The sequence below is a fragment of the Panthera uncia genome, chromosome D1 (genome assembly GCF_023721935.1).
Source record: "Panthera uncia isolate 11264 chromosome D1, Puncia_PCG_1.0, whole genome shotgun sequence".
In the NCBI taxonomy this organism is placed as follows: domain Eukaryota; kingdom Metazoa; phylum Chordata; class Mammalia; order Carnivora; family Felidae; genus Panthera; species Panthera uncia.
Window position 1 is genome coordinate 26,470,339 of NC_064808.1, and position 20,290 is coordinate 26,490,628.

A 20,290-nucleotide genomic window follows, 5' to 3' on the forward strand; every position below is an offset into this window, starting at 1 on the left:
GAATTGTGGGTTTGTGTGTATATAATAATGATACTGTGGTTAGTTTTTTAATGTCCTGTTTTAGCTACACATTCTGAACTTTTATACATGAAGTGATATGTCTGAAGTTTGCTGGGGTGGGAGCAAAGAATGCATGGGGGTATAGATTAAATGAGATTGGCCATCAGTTGGCAATTGTTGAAACTGGATAATGAGTATGTAGAAGTTATTCTATTATTCCATTCTCCCCCATTTTTATATATGTTTGAAGTTTTCCACAATAAACTTAAAAAGATGAAGTTTTCAAAATCATTATTAGGACAGTTCAATTTCTGACTTGTCTACTGTTTGTGGTAATTACCAAATTCATTTTATCATAGCCTGAATTTCTATTTTATATCTTTAAGGAGTACCTTTCAAGGTAAAAACCACAGTCCTATTAACTGTTAATTAGACTTCCTTACTATTTAATACTGTTATGTAAACACTGCAATGTCATATCATTATATTCCTATGATGTTCTATAAAGTATTGGGCAGAGTAATTATAAATCAACTCACCCTAAACAGGTCAATACTTAACAGCAATACACCATCTAAGACTCAGTTTATACAAAAAACATTTTATTAAGTACAATTTCATATTTAGAACACCCAAGATTACAAATGTGATTAGGTATTTGGGATACATAATTTATTCTTAAAATACATAATTTATACACAGACATTAAAAAACTCAGTCTCCAAAATACTCAATAAAGATGTCTGGATGACACTTGTAGAACTGACCTAGCAATTTTTTCTTCTCTTTGGCAGATAGTTTTGAATCCTCATCAATAGTTTTTAGTAAATTCATTAGTTCATCCTTAGTTGTCTTCTGTGTATAGTCAGAATAATCACTTTGATCAATTCTCTGGCAATATATATATCCTTCAAGTTTAAAAGTAAAAAGTTCAATTAATGAATCTATTCCTCAGATTTAACTAAAAAAATAATATTTTCACATTTCTATTTTTATTCCCCAGTTTTTAAAATGCAATGAAGATGCTAAGCACTGCTGACTTTCTAACCCTGGTTATTTTTTTTTTTTAAGTTTATTTTTTTTAATTTTTTTTTTTTTCAACGTTTTTTATTTATTTTTGAGACAGAGAGAGACAGAGCATGAACGGGGGAGGGGCAGAGAGAGAGGGAGACACAGAATCGGAAACAGGCTCCAGGCTCCGAGCCATCAGCCCAGAGCCCGACGCGGGGCTCGAACTCACGGACCGTGAGATCGTGACCTGGCTGAAGTCGGACGCTTAACCGACTGCGCCACCCAGGCGCCCCTTTTAAGTTTATTTTTGAGAGAGAGAGAGAGAGAGAGAGAGAGAGAGCACAAGTCATGAAGGGGCAAGGAGACAGAGGCAGAGAATCCCAAGCAAGCTCCGTGCTGTCAGCACAGAGCCTGATACAGGGCTCGAACTCACAAACCACGAGATCATGACCCCAGCCTAAGTCAAGAGTAAGATGCTTGACTGACTGACTGAGCCACCCAGGCTCCCCAGGTCAAGTTACTTTTTGACATAAGGAGGGTCTCTGCCAAGTCTGGATAACTCCAAGGAGTTTAAAGTTTAATTGAAATTAAAGTGCAACTACTTACAGCAAGACTTTCAAATAAATACTAGGAATTTAGCTTTGAAAGATCATGAAAATACTATTTCTCAGATTACCTGTATCTCTATTTGGATCTCTTCCTTTCTGAATGGCCATGAGCTTAACACTAACAATTTTATGTAGAGTTCCTGGAATCTTTAAAAAAAAAAAAAAAAAAGAGGAGGGACATGGGACATTATTCAAATGCATTGCAATCTAGTGATCTATTACATAAGCTCAATTTAACTACTTTCAGAATTTTACCTTAAAAACATCTTTTTGATGATCCATTAAAAAGAGTACCAGAAGATCAGTTTTGCCTTTGGATAAATTTTTATTGTCAACAATAGCTTTTGAGAATATCCTTTTCACAACCATTCGGTTGTCGCTCTATAAAAATAAAACAAAACACACCCAATAGTGTATATTTGAACTAAATTTAATATAAAAGGCAATATTAAGTATTAATAGCTATTCATTTCAGCATACTTGGTGCCAATGTAAAATAATCTGACATGTGCATCCTGTAAGTATTAAGGCTACTGAATGCAATTAACATTTAGACGAAAGACTTACTTCTTTCTGTAATTTAAATTCAGAAGGATGTGCTGCAACAGCCATGAAATACAGTAGTCTTCTAAATTCTTCTCTATTTTGGGAATCCAAAAGCTTTAGAAAGAGCTGAGTAGCTTCTAATGCTATTTCAGTCTTCCCATTCACTTCAGCCAAAAGAAAAAACGGCTTTTAATTTTGACCAAAAGGGACTATTAAAGGAACAAAATTCAAGTTAAAGCTTAAGTTAAACAGTAAACTTATTCAAAATTATTTTCAAAAGCAAAACAAAACAAAAAGACAAGGAATTACAATAAATGACCAATACCAACCTTCAAGACAGCCTGTTCTCAAATTGACAACTCATTCACTAAATCCTTGTCAAAATTAACAATCTTAGGATGTTGTATCAAATTCTTGGCTTTGAAAATAAATTCCCAGCCTGCTTTTCATTAATTCAATACATTTCAAGTGTACACTATGTGTAAAGTACTGATGTATCCAACTCTACCTGAGAAAAATAGACAGGATTCTCTGAAACCCCCGATTTGTTTTCAACAAACCATGAGGAACAGTCTGGCTCATTGGTAGAGGGACAGAGTGTCTGCCATTTTGAAGAGAACGGAGTGGGAAGAGTGGTGATGTTGGTGTGCTTTCTACAGAAGAGAACTACCACGCTGTACTTATTAAACTTCCAGTGAATGAGGGTAGCATTCTCCTGTGCCAACAGAAGTTCCTGCGTAACTTTACAGCTTATTAAAGCCTCTTTCCAAATCAGCCCTAGAAGTTTTGGAATAAACATACTTTCCATGGATTAATCCAGATCCACTCCCAGCCTGAAGTAGTGCCATTTTGGTTAATTCTGAGGATAATTAACTTCTTCCTGTTTTTTCCAAAAGACACATTCCAGGATCCAGTAAGCTCTTACTTACCTAAGAGTTCTGCAATGCCATTATGAACATCAGATAAATGATTTAACAGAGGTTCCCTACTACTGTAATATTTGCCAATGGCATCAAACAGAAGTTCTTTCACTAGGTCTATCCTATCTGGTTGCTCAGGAAAGTTTCTGCTTATGTCCACCACCATCTGATCAGGAAGGTATTCTAAGCAGTCAGTTGCTGCAGACAGCCATTCATCTTCCCTATGGGGAAAAAAGAATTATTTTATTTTAAAAAGCAAAAAAGCAACAAATGTACACACAGTACTTACTACCTATCTCAAGTCTGCCATGAAGATAGATTTCTATACCCTTAAAGATACATGTAATTCTTTTTAAAATATTGGTAGATCATGTATCACAGACCAAAAGCTTGGCTTAATAGGTCTTCTCTCTTTTTCTTTTTTTCTTTTGAAGGGAAAACAGAAGCTATCCACTACAATATAAACTAAGAAGGACATCAAAATTCAAAGTCTACTCTTGAAATTTATAACAGAGGCCCAGAAACTCTGAGTTACATGCTCAGGGTCCCACAGCTCTGTGTGTGATCAATCATCTCACACTTTGGCTAGGAGAGAATAGAGGAAGATAAGGTAGGGTTTCAAAATAATTAAATATTAATTTCTACTTCTAATAAAATGCCAGCTGGGTAACTTCAGAAAAATGCTACAGTTCAAAAAATAGAATGAATAGCTTTTAGTATTCAACTTGTTAATGTACATATGTATTTTATATATAGTTTTTAAAAAATCATGCACTCCACTGCCATGAACTCAGGACAACTAATTCTGTCACCACTCAGGTGCACTATATCGGACAGGTCAAGTCACCCTTCTGGGCATCAGCTTCATCAAGTTAATGGTAAAATGCAGCTAGATGATCTTTAAGGTCATTTTTTTTTTTTTAATGTTTATTTATTTTTGAGAGAGAGAGAGAGAGAGAGAGAGCGAGCAGGGGAGGGGCAGAGAGAGAGGGAGACAATCCCAGGCAGGCTCCATGCTGTCAGCACAGAGCCTGACGTGGGGCTTGAACCCATGAACCATGAGATCATGACCTGAGCCGAAACCAAGAGTTGGACGCTTAACCAACTGAGCCACCCAGGCGCCCCTTTTAAGGTCATTTTTAACACAGTTTCTAACTCTGTATTTAAAATTTAAGGTAATTATAAAATGTTTTCAGGGGCACTTGGGTAGCTCAGTTGGTTAAGCAGATGACTCTTGATTTTGGCTCAGGTCATGATCTCACATTGACAGTGTGGAGCCTGCTTGGGATTCTCTCTCTCTCCCTCTGTCCCACGCGCTCGCTCTCTCCCAAAATAAAATAAAATAAAAAATGTTTTCATGTTACTTTAGATTGTAGAAATAGGATTTAAATTCTTTTTTTTTTTAAAGAATTATGTAGGATTTAATCTTTTTTAACTCTAAAATTCTTATTGATTAATAAGCCTCCTATTGTATACACAGAGTCAATAACTAGTATGTTGGGATTAACTGCTTTTTGCATAAGGTTTTAAACTACCTTTTGACATTCAACTGTTAATAGTTCATTGGACTGTAGAACTTATGAAGTACTGAAAATGTAAGTTGCATTCCTTTGAAACATTTCTATCTCCCTAACTACTGAATGCTATCTGCTAAGGCAAAAATAATTAAAAATTAAATAAGCTATAAGAAACAAAAAAATACAAGATTTTAACATGTGATAGTTTTACTTAGGAGAAGAGTTTCAAAGTTATAAGGAATACAGAACTCTTCCTTAAGGAAAAAAAAATATCATATTTCCCTTAGCACCTGAAGTGAAGCCTTCATACCTTAAGATTTATATTTGGAAGAATAATGGTCAGATATGAGAACAAGAGTTACTTTCATTATATTTCTTTAACAAAACAATTAAAAATACATATTCAAGATATTCTGGAGAAGTATAAAAATATAGGTAGGCAAAGGATTCTGAGAATTTGCCAAATCTGTTAATTTTGTTCCAAGCCCTTTGAAGACCAGAGAGCCCTACATTTAAAAAAATTTTTTTTATATTGTGTTATTCCATTTATTTTTTTTCCTTTTATTTTTTCCTAATATGAAACTTATTGTCAAATTGGTTTCCATACAACCCCCAGTGCTGCCCTACATTTTAACAGAGAGAAGATGGAACATAATCATCTTCTTCACTTGATGCGCAAGTGAAGGTATGTGTGAAACAAAAATGAATATAAAAAATAAGGAAAATTAAATCTGTTTCTAATTTTGACCAAGGTAATTTTGTTCTTCACTTTCCCAAGTACTGATAATTATCAATTGACTAATGCATCTCTCTGATCCTGTGGACAGAACTCAAAGGATTATCTTCAAATCATTATCTATAATCTTCCTAAAAACACACTCAAATTATTAGATGGATGTATTTCCACATACTGAGAGTCACTATAAGCCTTGAGAATCCCTCGATCCAGATAGTTACTGTTGTTGATCAAGTCAGGTTGCCTCTTAGGCTGAGGAACTTTAGATACAACCTCTTGCTGTTTGAGTAAAGAGTCAAGAAGTGGAAGGTCTACAAGCTGCAGCAGACGTCCAATTGTTTCTTCTTGCCATACTTCATTAATAACTACACAGGAAAAATGACAAGGTAAAAAGTAACAATATTTATTAAATGCTCACCACAGTATTTGTCTAGGCAAGTCTAAGGTAGAAGTTTGTGGCAAAAAAAAAAAAAAAAAAAAAGGAAAGGGAAAAAAGTCAATCTTATGAAGTGGTTTCTTATGAGAAAATAAAAACAATTCAAGATTTGTTTAAAGTGTAGGAGAACAGACTTGGACAACAGGAATTCTTTTCATTCTTGTACTGTAAAAAGCAATATGGCAGAGATAAGAGATCAAGTCATATAACATGTTAATAAGGACTTTGGAAGAAAGAATGATTCATTATTCAATCTGAAAACTGGTTTGAAACTATTGGCTGCAGATTATTCCACTCAGGGTTTCCACAACTAGGATGGGGGAGGGAAGGTGGAAATCGGTCATGAGTCTACAATCCTTTGCCAAAGACCAGGAAGAACATAAGAGTTCTGTTAATGTTAAACATTAATAATGTAATTTTCAAAATTTTATTTAGCCTAATAAAATGTTAGAGAAAGAAATATCTGAGAGCATATTTTAAATAAATAAAAATCTGCACGCAAAACACTGCAGATTTGAACCTCTGCCAGCTGATAGGACAAAAGTCAGTGTTCAAGAATTGCAACACTGATCTATTTGTTAAAGATAATAGACCTCTGTTAAAACTTAATATAAACAGCTTTAATACACAGTGTGCTCTTTCTTTGTGGTTTGAATATTTAAATTCTAATAAAGGTTAAGACTGAAAAGTTTTAAATAACTAACTTTATCTGAAGTTGGTCTTCTGTATTTCTTGCTTGTATCATCTTTACTTACCTTGTGGAGACAAGGTTGTAGACATGTTTATGTGAGGGTAGTTAGCAGGCTTTAAACTCAGATTTTCCCAGAGATCCTCTAAACTTGCCGATTTGGAATCAGATGACTTAAATAATGCATCTGAATACCTAAAATGAATTTTTTTTAAATTAATGTTTAGTAGTAAGCCCAGAGAAATATCTTACTGTTAGAAAGCTAAGAGTTTCTACAAAGTTTATTTAGTTCAGAACAAAAACAAAACAAATGCAAATTCTAACAACAGAATACAAAAACATGCACCTTCTTTCTCAAGTCTAAATACACACACTCTAAATTCTCCTTTGAACATTTAGATGTTTTTTTAAATTTTTTTTTACATTTTATTTATTTTTGATAGAGAGAGACAGAGCACAAGTGGGGGAGGGGCAGAGAGAGACGGAGACACAGAATCCGAAGCAGGCTCCAGGCTCTGAGCTGTCAGCACAGAGCCCGACATGGGGCTGGAACTCACGAACCGCGAGATCATGACCTGAGCCAAAGTCAGACGCTTAACCAACTGAGCCACCCAGGCACCCCTGAACATTTAGATTTAAGTAATTTGATGATTAAAATTTTGGTCTCCTATTTTAGAACGTAATCAAACTTTATTATGCTGTTTTTTATCAGTTATGTCTATTTCTGGGGTGGATAGTGCTCATCATTTTCCAAATACAGAGCTGATAATCCTTTACCCACAATTCTCAAACCCAAAAAGCTGTGAAAAATCTAAAGTTTATTCAGAACTCATATGATGGCAAAAGCTAACCTGAGACTATCATAGCCTTTCCTTCTCCCAGTTAGAGGAGTATTTTGTTTACTGAAGAAATACTAATACCTTCGGTTACCAGATGCTGCCCAGGATCCCTCCAGGACTGTTACCAAACATATGGTCTATATACAAAAGTATCTTTTTAAGATCTCCAAAGCTCCAAATTGCTAAATGCATATAGCCCCAAAGGTTTCAGATAAAGTATGTGGACCTGTATCTGGAAAGCAGGGATTTTGCCCTATCTCACCCTCATATCTCCTTCCTATATTTAGAGGTAATTTTATCATCTTTTAAATATAAAGTTTTGAAAGTTAATACATTAAAATATTTGATACACTAAAGACATTAAAAATACACAATATCTGATACACAATACACTAAAAATAATTGAAAGTCGGGAAGACTAAAACTCTTTAGGTCAGATCTGAATTATAAGGCTTCAGTTGCATGGTCCCCTCTACACAGTTTAGCTCAAGGAAATAAAAGGGAAACATTTTACTTCATGACAAATAAGTTAATTATGTACTTATCACATTCATCCATTTCAGTCACTGGGTTCTACAATTCTGTCCCCCAGTCTCCCTTTAATTGATTCCCTCTTCACCACAATCCCCACTTCACCCCCGTCTATAGACTGCAATACTGCAATAGATTCCTAACTAGCTCTCCCCATTAGGATGTCCAGATGGCCACCAGGATGACCTTTCTAAAATATAATGTCATTTTTTTGTGGCCTCCCCAACATCTGTATGATCGATTGCAAACTCAAGTCATATGAAACTCTCCGCACTCCGGGTCCCACATGCCTTTCATACTTCACATCTGCCATTTCCTAGATTCTAGTGATAACTTACCTGCCCACCTTCACATTTTCTGTTCTCATACCACTTTGTGCATAAACTAACATACTTTTACGCTATAATTGTAACTTGAAGCAGAAAAATCAAAGTTTGTTGATTGTTTCTGCTAGATATAAAATATGAACAAGCAAGAATTCCAGGAGATACTGAATAAACAAAAGTTCACTGTATTTTATCAAATTTACCCACAGACCCAGATTTTAGTCTCATTTATGGTTTCCAAAATAATATAAAATCATTCAGCCTGTTGCTAAAAAGTAGATGATATCCTGCCAATACCCCCAGGATAATCTAACATTATATACTAACCTGGAAGGTGAACATAGTTTATTCTCTTTGCCTAATTGACTGTCTTGGTTAGGTATGGTTGTGAATCTATAAAGGCTGCAACTACTATCTTCAAATGTAGGTTTTTTGTCTTTTCCAAAGACTTTGGTTGGAACTGCTTCAAATACTTTGTAGTCCATAAGTGCTTGACACACTCTTACCACTTTGGCCCGAGGAATATCTACATCACCAAAATATTTATTCTGAATTAGGTGAGAAAAAATGACATCCACAGCTTCTGAACCAACAAAGCAGTCATTGTGTCTTTTTAAATGGTGTCTTCGTTTTTTCACCTCCACCTGTGTTTGAAGAGTGTTTATAATGCTGCTCCACACATAGGTGGCTCCGAATGGTTTCTGGGCCACGCTGAAACCTGGAATGGGAAAAACGCAGAGTAACCTTGTTCATTTATAATAAGGTCTAAGCAATCCTTAAACAAAAAAATAGCCATTTCAGGGGCACCTGGGTGGCTCAGTCGGTTAAACGTCCGACTTCAGCTCAGGTCATGATCATGCTGTCTGTGGGTTCGAGCCCTGTGTCAGGCTCTTTGCTGACAGCTCAGAGCCTGGAGCCTGCTTCAGATTCTGTGTCTCCCTCTCTCTCTGCCCCTCCCCGCTCATGCTCTGTCTCTCTCTGTCAAAAATAAACATTAAAAAAAAATTTTTTTTAAATAAAAAAAAATAAACATTAAAAAAAAAAAAGGAGCCATTTCAGGGGAGCCTGGGTGGCTCAGTTGGTTAAACATCCAACTCTTGGTTTCAGCTCAAGTAATGATCTCACGGGTTCGTGAGTTCAAGCTCCACGTCAGGCTCTGCGCTGGTGGCATGGAGCCTGCCTGGGATATTCTCTCTCTCTCTCTCTCTCTCTCTCTCTCTCTCTCTCTCTGCCCCTCCCTCTATTCCCTCTCTCAAAAATAAGTAAAATAAACTTTAAAAAAGTAGCAATTTCCAAAGTTATTACTAAGGAACAATTATGAGGTCAGCTTATTACTGAAATTTTAATTAGTAGCAACTCATTTAAAATGTAGTGCCTACTATATGCTGAACGCTGTCCTACATGTTAGGATACAAAGGTGAGGAAAATCAAATCCCTGTTTACATGGACTTATACTTTGTGGGAAGATACAGACAATATGTACATGTTATATGAATGCTAACAAGAAAAATAAAGCCTGGTGAGGAAAGAACACTATTTCAGATGGATGTCAGGAAAGATCTGACAAGGTGATTTCTGAGCAGAAGCTGGAGTAAAACCAGGAAGCAAGCTGTGGAGATATTTGGGGAAAGAGAACAGAAAGAGCAAAGGCTCTAGAAACCGAGTGTGTTTGGCCAGGAGAGGAGGAACAAGGCCAGCATGCCCAAGGTGGGTAGCCAGGGAAAGAACAGTAGGAAATGAGATCAGAGGAGAGTGGAAATGGTCTTTGGGGTGGGGTATCAAGTAGGACCTTGTGGCAGTTACCAATTACGTGTAAGGAACTCTATTAAGTGCCTTATGAATTACATTACAACATTAGCAACCGTATGAGGTAGATATAATCTCAGAGAAGCAAAATAGATTCGCAGAGGTTAAATGTAACTTCCAAACATTATACTGTAAGAGATGGTATTGGAATTTGGTTCATGGTCTATATGATTTTAAAGCATTTATCAGTAAATAGATGTAAAATTATAGACATACATACACACAGCAGTTGGAATAAACTAATATTTTTTTTTATAAATTTTTTTGAACGTTTATTTATTTTTGAGACACAGAGAGACAGAGCATGAACGGGGGAGGGGCAGAGAGAGAGGGAGACACAGAATGGGAAGCAGGCTCCAGGCTCTGAGCCATCAGCCCAGAGCCTGACGCGGGGCTCAAACTCACGGACCGTGAGATCGTGACCTGAGCCGAAGTCGGACGCTTAACCGACTAAGCCACCCAGGCGCCCCTAAACTAATATTTTTAAAGCTTCCTACTATGCAGGCTTAGGAGTTAAGCACTTTGTAACAGGGAAAACTGGTTCCTGCCTGATAGGAGCTTACAACCTACCACAAAGATAGGAAAAGCAGAGATAAAGCAAGGTTTCAGCAAGACAGGAAACAGAAAACATGCTTTCAAAGATTTATCATGTTTTTCCTGATTTTAATAAACTGGTATTTGGCAAAACTACAAAGAAAAGGAGAAACAATAAAAAGGAAAACACAGACCTTCGTTTAATAAGCTGATGGAACAGAGTCTAGCTAATCATAAGCTTGGTGGCTGGGTGGCTTGCTCTCTTTTTACATAAACACAGACTGTGCCTTTTTATGTGTTACAATTTTCAATGATGCTCTGAATATTCAGTGGTTCTAATTTTTAAGCCTCTATTTTTGTTAAGTGGATCACTTCCTTTATTTTTAGGATTCTCTGACAGAGAAGTTGAAAACTTACTACTTCCCTTAAGGTCATGTAAAAAGGAAAACTCTGTATCACTACAACTCTAAGGAATAAGAGAATTATAATTACAGAAACTGCTACCTGAAATTCTCTTCCTGCATGTTTAGATAAAATAGAAGGTATAAGATGAAAGCAAAGATAAGTTCCTGAAAGACATTAAAACTCCACTTAATGCACTAGGGTCATAAATTTTAAGTGGGTCATCTGGAATTCGTCTTTTGTATTATAATACATAAAAGAACCACAGTGAACCATCACACTGTATCCACTTGCAGTGCCATTTTGTAGCTACTAGAAATTTGAACATCTTCACTATTTAAGTTACTGACATACACACAAAGCCCTTTACTGTTTATTTGTATATTTCCAATACCAAAAGTAGATGGGTAATTCAACTATCTACCAATTACTTTAATGTTCATTTAAAATAATCAGCAAGACTGTTTTTATATTTTAAAATTCAAGATACTTCAGAGGAGCGCCTGGGTGGCTCAGTCGGTTAAGTATCCCACTCTTGATTTCCGCTTAGGTCATGATCTCACAGTCATGAGATCAAGCCCCAAGTTGGTCGGGCTCCACACTCAGTGTGGAGCCTGTTTGGGATTCCCTTTCCTCTCTCTCTGCCCCTTCCATGCTTGCACGTGCACTCTCTCTCTCTCAAAAACAAACACTTAAAAAATAATAAAAATAAAAACAAAATTCAAGGGGTGCCTGGGTAGCTCAGTTGGTTAAGCGTCTAACTTCAGCTCAGGTCATGACCTCACAGTTTATGGGTTCGAGCCCCACACTGGGCTCCGTGCTGACATTTCAGAGCCTGGAGCCTGCTTCAGATTCTGTGTCTCCCCTTCCCCCTTCTGCCCCTCCCCCGTTTGTGCTTGCTCTCAAAAATAAACAAACATTTAAAAAATATTTAAAAACAGTAGTCATTAAATAAATACAGTATTCATTAGTCCTAAAATAGAGGATATCATAAATTCCATAATATATACTAGTCACAGTATGCAGGAGTAGGACAGGAAAGGAAAATAAGATTTGAACTTGTAGAGATCAGAGTGCTTTTCAAGTAGATTGAAATAGACTTCTGGGTAATAATGTTAAATCTGAAACACATCAGTCTTAACAGTTGAACTACAAGTAGGTAAGTATACAAATCCTAAAAAATAAGGCTGAGTCACTAATTTGAGATCAACAAGACCACAGAATGGAGTGGGAGGGAGGGGACACTCAGTTTCAGCGACATGGAAAAGGCTAATCTTCAACCGGGGAGTTAAGAATAAATTTCCCCATATTAACTTGCTGCTTAAATATGGGAAATCAGGAAGTTTTGCAGGTTGGATAACACAGTATAAAAGATTAAAGAACAGGTTAGAGCAGGATACTAGGCACCTATGAACCACACAATGTTTCCAGAGTCCTCCAGGCATGATACAATTCAGCCCTTTCAGGTCCCCTCTGTTCTCACTGACCATTAATTCCCTACCATTGCATCCTGGGATATTTCCCCTCAAGCATCACCACCCACAGACCCAAAGTAGCTCATGTTCATACAGATACTTTAATACATAATATACCCTGGACTTGACAAGTAAATGTGCCAAAACCCACACCAGGATAACCTGTTTTTTAATGCTGACTTCACCAGTTGAACACAGGTCCCCCACATGCTGGTTTGAAACTTATTTATCATCATCTAAGAGCTGAAATGAATATTGGTATAGCAGACCATGGCCCAGTAAGACAAATTACTGCAACTTCCAACCAGAATTCAAGAGACCAGAAGTATACAATGAATGCTTTGTAAATCTAGCAATCAGAATTTCAGCCTGTCTCCAGCCCTCACTAGCATATGAGCTAGACATTTCTTTAAAATTCATCACTATCTGCATCCTTGAAACTTCCTTATTTAATTTACATTTGGTCAAGCATGTTCTAAAAGCATCATGACCAAAGGATCAAAGAGTCTAGAGATCAGCTGTGATAACCTTGGATAAGAGAGTTAACCTCTATAGGTTGGTTTCTTCATTTACTGATACAAGAGTGGAACACTGTGTTTAAGGTTAGTTTCCAGTCTCAACTGCTGAATATAGGATTTGAGAGATTGAAATTCTACCCCATCTCCACTTAGATATGGACATTGAACACGACATAAAATATGGTAAGAAATGAAGCATAGGAACAAATGTGACCTTATCAGATACAAAGCTTTTTGGAAGATGTCTGAGCCTAATAAGAGGCTCAGAAATTGTTTTAAACTAGATATATAATATACTATACATACTCTTAAGCACTATATAAATCTAGACTAGTTAACATTCACTTTTCAAGCAGATTCATTTTTGTTTGAAAATAGTTATTTTTCAAAGGCAAAGACCTGTTCTTTGCATGTATTTGAAATCTACCCAAAAGAATTTACCAAGACTAAAAAAGTTAAATTTCTAATATTGAACTCTGATATATGTTTGTAATACTACTGATAATCATCTTCATTTCTATAAATATACACTAAATAAACAAGTTGTTACAATAATTCCCTAAAAATCAAGCCATAAGGCAGATATGTCAAGAAATTACATTTACTCAAAAGTCACAAAGGGATAATCAGCTTCAACCACGATCTGTGCAGCACCTCTACCATGGCCCTGCTTGTGTTAAAGGCAAAAACAAATTCTATCATCACTTCAAATTCGAAGGATTACTGAACTCCGTTAGAAGATCAATACATACATTACAAAACTGGATCCTGATGCAAGGTAAACACAATTATTAAAACATGCTTTAAAAAATTGTTTTATGTTTATTTATTTTTGAGAGACAATGACACAGAGGGAGCACAAGGGAGCAGGGGCAGAATACCCAGGCTTCAGGCTCCACAGTCAGTGCAGAGCCAACTGGGGGCTCAAACCCATAAACCACGAGGTTATCACCTGAGCAGAAGTCTGACACTTAACCAACTGAGCCACCCAGGTACCCCCCAAAACATGCTACTTCTAAATTAACATGTAACGATCTCGTTTTATTCCTAGGCATTAGACTGTCCCCACCCCACAGGGAAACAAAACAAAACAAAACAATTCAGATAGTTCATGTTAGGCAATTTTCCACAAACTTGAACAGTGAAAAGTAAGTGCCTTATTTTTTTTTCAAATGTCCTTACAGTTTGCAAAAGTTCAAATTATTTAATTGCCTTATAAACTGCCTCACAAAATACATTTGGTTATTCAATACTTGTAGATGATTGCCAACTACTAAAAACTTTGAAAAGAGAGTTAATGCTGTGGTTCTTAGTGGATGATTTTACCCCAACTGGATACTTGGCAATGTCTGGAGCCATTCTTGGTTGTCACAAGCAAAGGAGGGGTTGGTGCTACTGGCATTTAGTGAGTAGAGGGCCTAGGGACACTGCTAAACACAGGCCAACCCCCACAACGAAGAAAATGTCAATAGTGCCCAAAGTTCAGAAACTGTGGGTTAAGTGAACACTAGTTACATATGAAAACCTGTGTTAATGCAGGACGTACAGTCCTCCTTTCTCTGGATACAAAGAGTAAGACAAAAGCATGAGTTTTGGAGTCCCAGATACCTGGGTTCTATTCTTGGCTCCATCATTTACTATAATGCAATCTTGGGCAAACAAGGTTATTTTTCTGTTGCAAAAGAGACCTAGTTGCACTGATCTCTGTTACCATCAGGATCATAGGAGACAATATGTCAATACCCAGCATCTAACAGATGTATATTTCAAAACAAAGTGGGAAACGGTTACTTACAATCTAGAAGAGCCTAAGGACTCAATGTAATGGAAAAACCTGATTGGGATCCCTGAACAGAGAAAGAACCTTAAGCAAAAATTAAGGAACTCTAAATAAAGTATGGGCTTCAGTTAATAATAAGAATGCATTAACACTCGTTCATTAATTGCAACAAATATACAATTCTAATATAAGATGTTAATAGTAAGGGAAAATGAGTAAAGAGCATATGGGAACTCTATATACTAACTTCGTGACTTTTTTGTAAATTAAGTCTATTCTAAAATTTAAAAAATTTATTTAAAAAGTAAAAAAGGAAGGTATCTTTCTTCTTCCTTCCTCTGAACTAAGGGGACAGAGTTCCTACATTCAAAGAGTTTATCCCTTACCTATTCACCTCACCTGATGATGTCAAGCTCCAAACAGTATTCAATAAATAAAGACTGTTAGCAGATAAGGCAAGATGTGTCACATACCAGAAGATTTAACTCTTCATCAGAAAATAATATGTAAATCCTAAGTCATTTAGGATTTAAGATAATGTTAAGAATTTTTTCAGGAGGTTTTAAAACATTAGAGTTTTCAAGACAAAGGAAAAGAACTACATCTATTGGACATTAACCAAAGCCTTATGAAAATAGATAAATGTATAGAACTGAGTTTGGGGTATTAAAATAGGCAGCTGTAACTAAGTGGGAAAAGCCTGCTGCTATACACTGATACCAATATACAACATTTTTACTGCATATTGGTTTTGATAGTTCAAAGTTTGTTTTCCTCTTATTTAGTATTAGAGATGTCATGCTGAAGACAGAGACTGCCTCTAAGAAGGTTGCAAGCAGGTAAAGAATGTAAAAGAAATCTCTTCTAATAAGAACAATTTTAAAATACGTTAAAAGAACTATCAATACAAGTAGGCACTGGCCCCTACTTTAATTCACACAGATTAATGAGCTAGCATATGGGAAGTACTTTGAGCTCCCTGGAAAAGTGATACCTGGTGAATTCAGAGAATTGGGTTACAGTATAAAAGGAAAACAGGATAACATGCCACTTTCTTATTTATCTGTATTAAAAGGCAAGTATCTTTAAGGTATGTCCTGAAGGTTAGCATATGGCATTTATTTCTTCTACATAAACCAGGTCCCTGGTTGTTACAGCCCCTTTAAGGTGTGGAAGAGTTACGAATAGGTAGAGAACTAAGAGTAGAAAGCTGCTTGCCTGAGCATACAGAAAGGAAATAGCAAGGAACCAAGAAGCACAGGCTCCTATTACTGTGTTCCCTGGGACTGTGAGAAGGCAACTAAAGGGTGTAAGAGGGATTAACAAATGCTAACAGGTAGGGTTCCAACCCTAGCAAGCAAAACAGATGAGAAAAGGCAGTGGGCTTTTCTCTGCCCACTGTGCTGCTGTGCAGGACACTGGTCTTTTCCATGTGTTCAAATCTGCTAACCAGCCCTTTAGCTCTTCCCTCTGAAAGTCATCTACTTAATTTTGAATACTTGTTCGCTTATGCCATCTAAGAACCTGTTCACAAATGCCCAAAGCTCAGAACTGGTATTTCAGCTGTTAGAGAAGACAGCGTGCCATGTTTTTAATCATGTAAAATTTGGCAATTTCTTTCTCTCAGAAAGTAAGCCTAAAGATTTCCCAAGTCTGTTTCCAATACGATTTGATTTTGAATTCTCAAGTGATGAATATAAAACAACTCTTTTCACAATGTAAAACACAGAGAAATTCTGAATGTAGCCATCATATGCTTATCTGAATCCTTTAAATTGGGGAATAAGGTCAGTATTATTCCTAAAGTAGTTCTCATCACAATTTATCATTAGAATTTTGAAGATTAAAAGGGGCATTAGTCATTATAAGTCAAACACAAGACTGGAGCCACTGAGATGCACCTATCTGACCTAAGTCAATTCACTGACTACTGTCACCTTGAGGAAGGAGCCAGTTTCACTGGTTGGTATTTTCCAAAGGAAAAGTTTTTGTCAGATAGGGAACCAATTTGTAGAACACCCTACAGAGCAGATGCAGAAGAGGGTAGGGGTGTAACTTCTCTAGAAAGTAAAAAAAAAAAAAAAAAAAAAAAAAAGAGCCAAGTGTTCTCTGGATAGTTTGTTGTGGTTTGTTTGTTTACTGAGTTGTAATATGCTAAGATCAGATTTTTAGAACTTATCATCCATTCCATTCATTTGTTTGGACATTCAAAGAAAGTAAGAGGCTAAGCAAACTACTCTCAAAGCCAAGCCACGATTAAGCTCGTGGCAGAAATTCATCAACGTCTCTCCTAATGTCATGTAGCCATTAAAAAGAGTTCAAAACTTCTATTCACTGAAATACTGCCTATCCAGAAAACTTAACGAACAAATATTTTTTTGCCAAGGTCCTGCCCGTTGAACAGAGCCCAGGAAGTCTGGAGAACAGAGCGGGCAAGAGAGGCGCTCGGTTCCTGGCCATACTGTGGAGCCGAGGCTTGTGGCTGAGACAGAAGGCAAAGAGCCATACAAGTCCAGATAAACTTTCTACGAGTAACGACGTGGAGCCTATCTGGAGACCTAGTGAGAGCGCCTGGCACGCAGCTGGCCACTGAAAAGCGCGCAACAAAGTTCAAGTTGGGGACTAAGTAGAAAGCTGGGCTGTGAGGACGGCAGGGTCGGCCGGCTACAGCCCACCCGCGAGAGAGGGAGCCAATTCGCCGACAAGCCTGGGCACTAGCCCGAGGGGGCACAGCTGCGTGGAGCCCGCTGGACCCGGCAGCGTGCCAGCCTCGCGCAAGAACCGCATCCTGAGCCCCCCAGCCCGCCCTGTGACCCCCACACGTCCCGGACAGGGGTCTTCATCACCTACCTGGAGGCTTCTGCGCTGGGCTGTGGAGAGCTGAACAGTTCAGAGCCGCCGCCTTCTCCCGCACCGTGGCCATAGCCGTAGCTGCCAGGCCACCAGCTCTTCCGACCGCTGCACGGCGAAGTGCGCGCCCGCGCCCCGGCCGCCAGTTAACTGGCCCGGGACGGGGCGGAGCTCCCGTCAGGCCCCGCCCCCGGCCAGGCTCGGCCCGCCTTGGCCGCCGCGCGCCGCTCGACACTGGTCACGTGCCTGCAGGAGCTGCGCCTAACCTGCAGCCCGCGGGGGCGGAAAAGGTTCGGCCCCGGCCCCGGGCGCCCCACCGCACCCACCCCCGCCCCGGACTGCACCGTTGTGCTGTGTTGCGGGCGGTAGCAAAGTAAAGAGCATTTGTGTGTGGGAGCCGCGGATCGGCGCCGGCACTCCCATCCCACCGCCACTCAGCGTCGCCCCAGCAGGAGTTAGCCCACCTGGGTGCAAACCACGACACGCAGTTGATGAGCTCTGAGGCTTAGCAAGTTGCTTAATTGCTCTGTGCCTGAGTGCCCTCACCTGTGGCGTAGAGTTTTGTGAAGATTACACAAACTAATTCATGTTAAGAATTTTAGTACTTGGTCCTGAAACTTTAATGCTTAAAATTATGTCACGATGGTATTTGCGTCGAATTTTTCACGCATCCTTCTCTGAAAAATAACAACAACAACAACAAAAACAAATCTTTATCTGGCCCAGGAGAGCAATGTTTAGAGGTCATGGTTAGGAGGGCATCTGGCTGGCCATGGAAAGAAAATCGGTGCCTCCTCCAAAGTAACTCTGGGTCAGGAGGATAGGGACAGAGTTTGCTATGAAAATGGAGTGAAGGCCAAAAAAGAAGGGAAGGGAGGGTTGTCAATGGGAAGTTGCAACTGGGGAATCCAGGGGTGCCCTGCTGAGGTACTTCTGAAAGGGTGAAGGATCTAAGTAAGGGACCAATAATTCATTGCCAGATACATGCCTGGGTTTTTTTGTTTTGTTTTGTTTTTTTTTTTTTTTTTTTTTTTGCCCCAAATTTGGGTATTTTGTAATCATTTTAAAACTTTGGTACATATAATAAATATCTGGTTAAGGAGGATACCTGTGTGATCAGGTTATAAGTTAGAATGCTTTTAGGTGTGAATTCATTACTTTGCTTATTGGAAGAAGCCCCTGCATGTGGTTTAGAGAATACAATTCTAAGAATATAGACATGTGGTTGTTTCAAAGAATACGTACTTAAGAAGCTGTGACCCAGAATCCCAATTTAGTGCGTGGGGTAGGGGCAATCTGAAGATTTAGAAAAGGTTGCCAACTGGTTTCTCCTTTTTTTAATGTGCTCTCTCCCCCTGGTGGTAGTAAAACCTGGCCTCAGGTCTGTTCAAGCAATTTCCTCTGTAATTTCTCAGTTGGTTCCTGCTGGCAGAGATAAGATACAATTTAGGACCTGTTTCAGGCATTCAACAGACCAGTTAGCTTTAGCCTGTCCCAGGCTGCATAAATGAATAAAAATACACGTTCAGTTAAAAAAAAAAAAAAAAAGTGGGGGGGTGGTGTGGCCTGGGTAGCTCAGTCAGTTAAGTGTCCAACTTTGGCTCAGGTCATGATGTCTGGGTCCATGAGTTCAAGCCCAGCTCTGTGCTGACAGCTCAGAACCTGAAGACTGCTTCAGATTCTGTGTCTCCCTCTCTCCCTTCCCCTCCCCTGCTTTCTCTCTCTCTCAAAAAAAATAAACATTAAAAAAATACACGTTCAGGGTCACCTGCGTGGCTCAGTGTGCTGAGGGTCCAACTTCAGCTCAAGTCGTGATCTCACCTTCACCGTTCATGAGTTCAGGCCCAGCATCGAGCTCTGTCCTGTCAGCATGAGCCTGCTTCGGATCCTCTGTTCCCCCCTCTCCTCCTGCCTGCACCTCCCGGACTCATGCTCTCTCTCCCCAAAATGGATAAACATTAAAAAAAAAAAGTTAATCCTCATTGCTTGAGAGAGAAAAAGCTCATACTATTTTTGAAAACAAATCTTGACAAACACTAGTATTGGGTCTTTTGAAAAAGTCAGGTGACCTTAATGATGATTTTGATAATTTATATAACATTTCAAATAATTTTTACCAGTTTGTGCTTTATTTATTTATCTCACCTGAAATGCTGTATTTCTTTTTCCTGACCTAACCACATTCTATGCACCCTGGAGGCCTAACTCAAATCCCACCATCTTCACTGGACAGATTGTACTCTGATGTATTTCTTTTCTGACCACCAATGGCACTTACCAAGTACGTTATTATTTAGTGCTCCCTCCCCCAGCTTGAGCAGATCTTACCTAATTATTTAAGCATACACACATTGATTGCCTAACAAAATTGGAAAATTGTCAAGGGCAGAGAGCATTTTTTTTTCTCTATTTATTTATTTATTTTTAAATTTACATCCAAGTTAGTTTGCATATAGTGCAATAATGATTTCAGGAGTAGATTCCAGTGATCCATCCCCTATGTATAACACCCATTGCTCATCCCAACAAGTGCCCTCCTTAATGCCCCTTACCCATTTAGCCCATCCCCCCATCCACAACCCCACCAGCAACCCTCAGTTTTGTTCTCTGTATTTGAGTCTCTTATGTTTTGTTCTCCTTCCTGTTTTTATATTATTTTTTTTTTTAATTTTTTTTTTCAACGTTTTTAATTTATTTTTGGGACAGAGAGAGACAGAGCATGAACGGGGGAGGGGCAGAGAGAGAGGGAGACACAGAATCGGAAACA

At 38.3% G+C, this 20,290-nt stretch overlaps 1 protein-coding gene across 1 annotated transcript; it reads right to left on the bottom strand.

Moving 5' to 3' along the window:
- Window positions 1-543: 543 nt before the first annotated feature.
- On the bottom strand, window positions 544-17,967 carry DEPDC7 (DEP domain containing 7). Its single transcript, XM_049648573.1, has 9 exons — window positions 17,524-17,967; window positions 8,486-8,876; window positions 6,530-6,657; window positions 5,514-5,703; window positions 3,095-3,306; window positions 2,187-2,329; window positions 1,875-2,000; window positions 1,688-1,766; window positions 544-908 (listed from the first exon to the last, which is right to left on the bottom strand). Exons 1-9 carry the CDS (start codon window positions 17,594-17,596, stop codon window positions 715-717), a joined length of 1,536 nt encoding a protein of 511 aa, XP_049504530.1. The 5' UTR covers window positions 17,597-17,967; the 3' UTR covers window positions 544-714.
- Window positions 17,968-20,290: the final 2,323 nt, after the last annotated feature.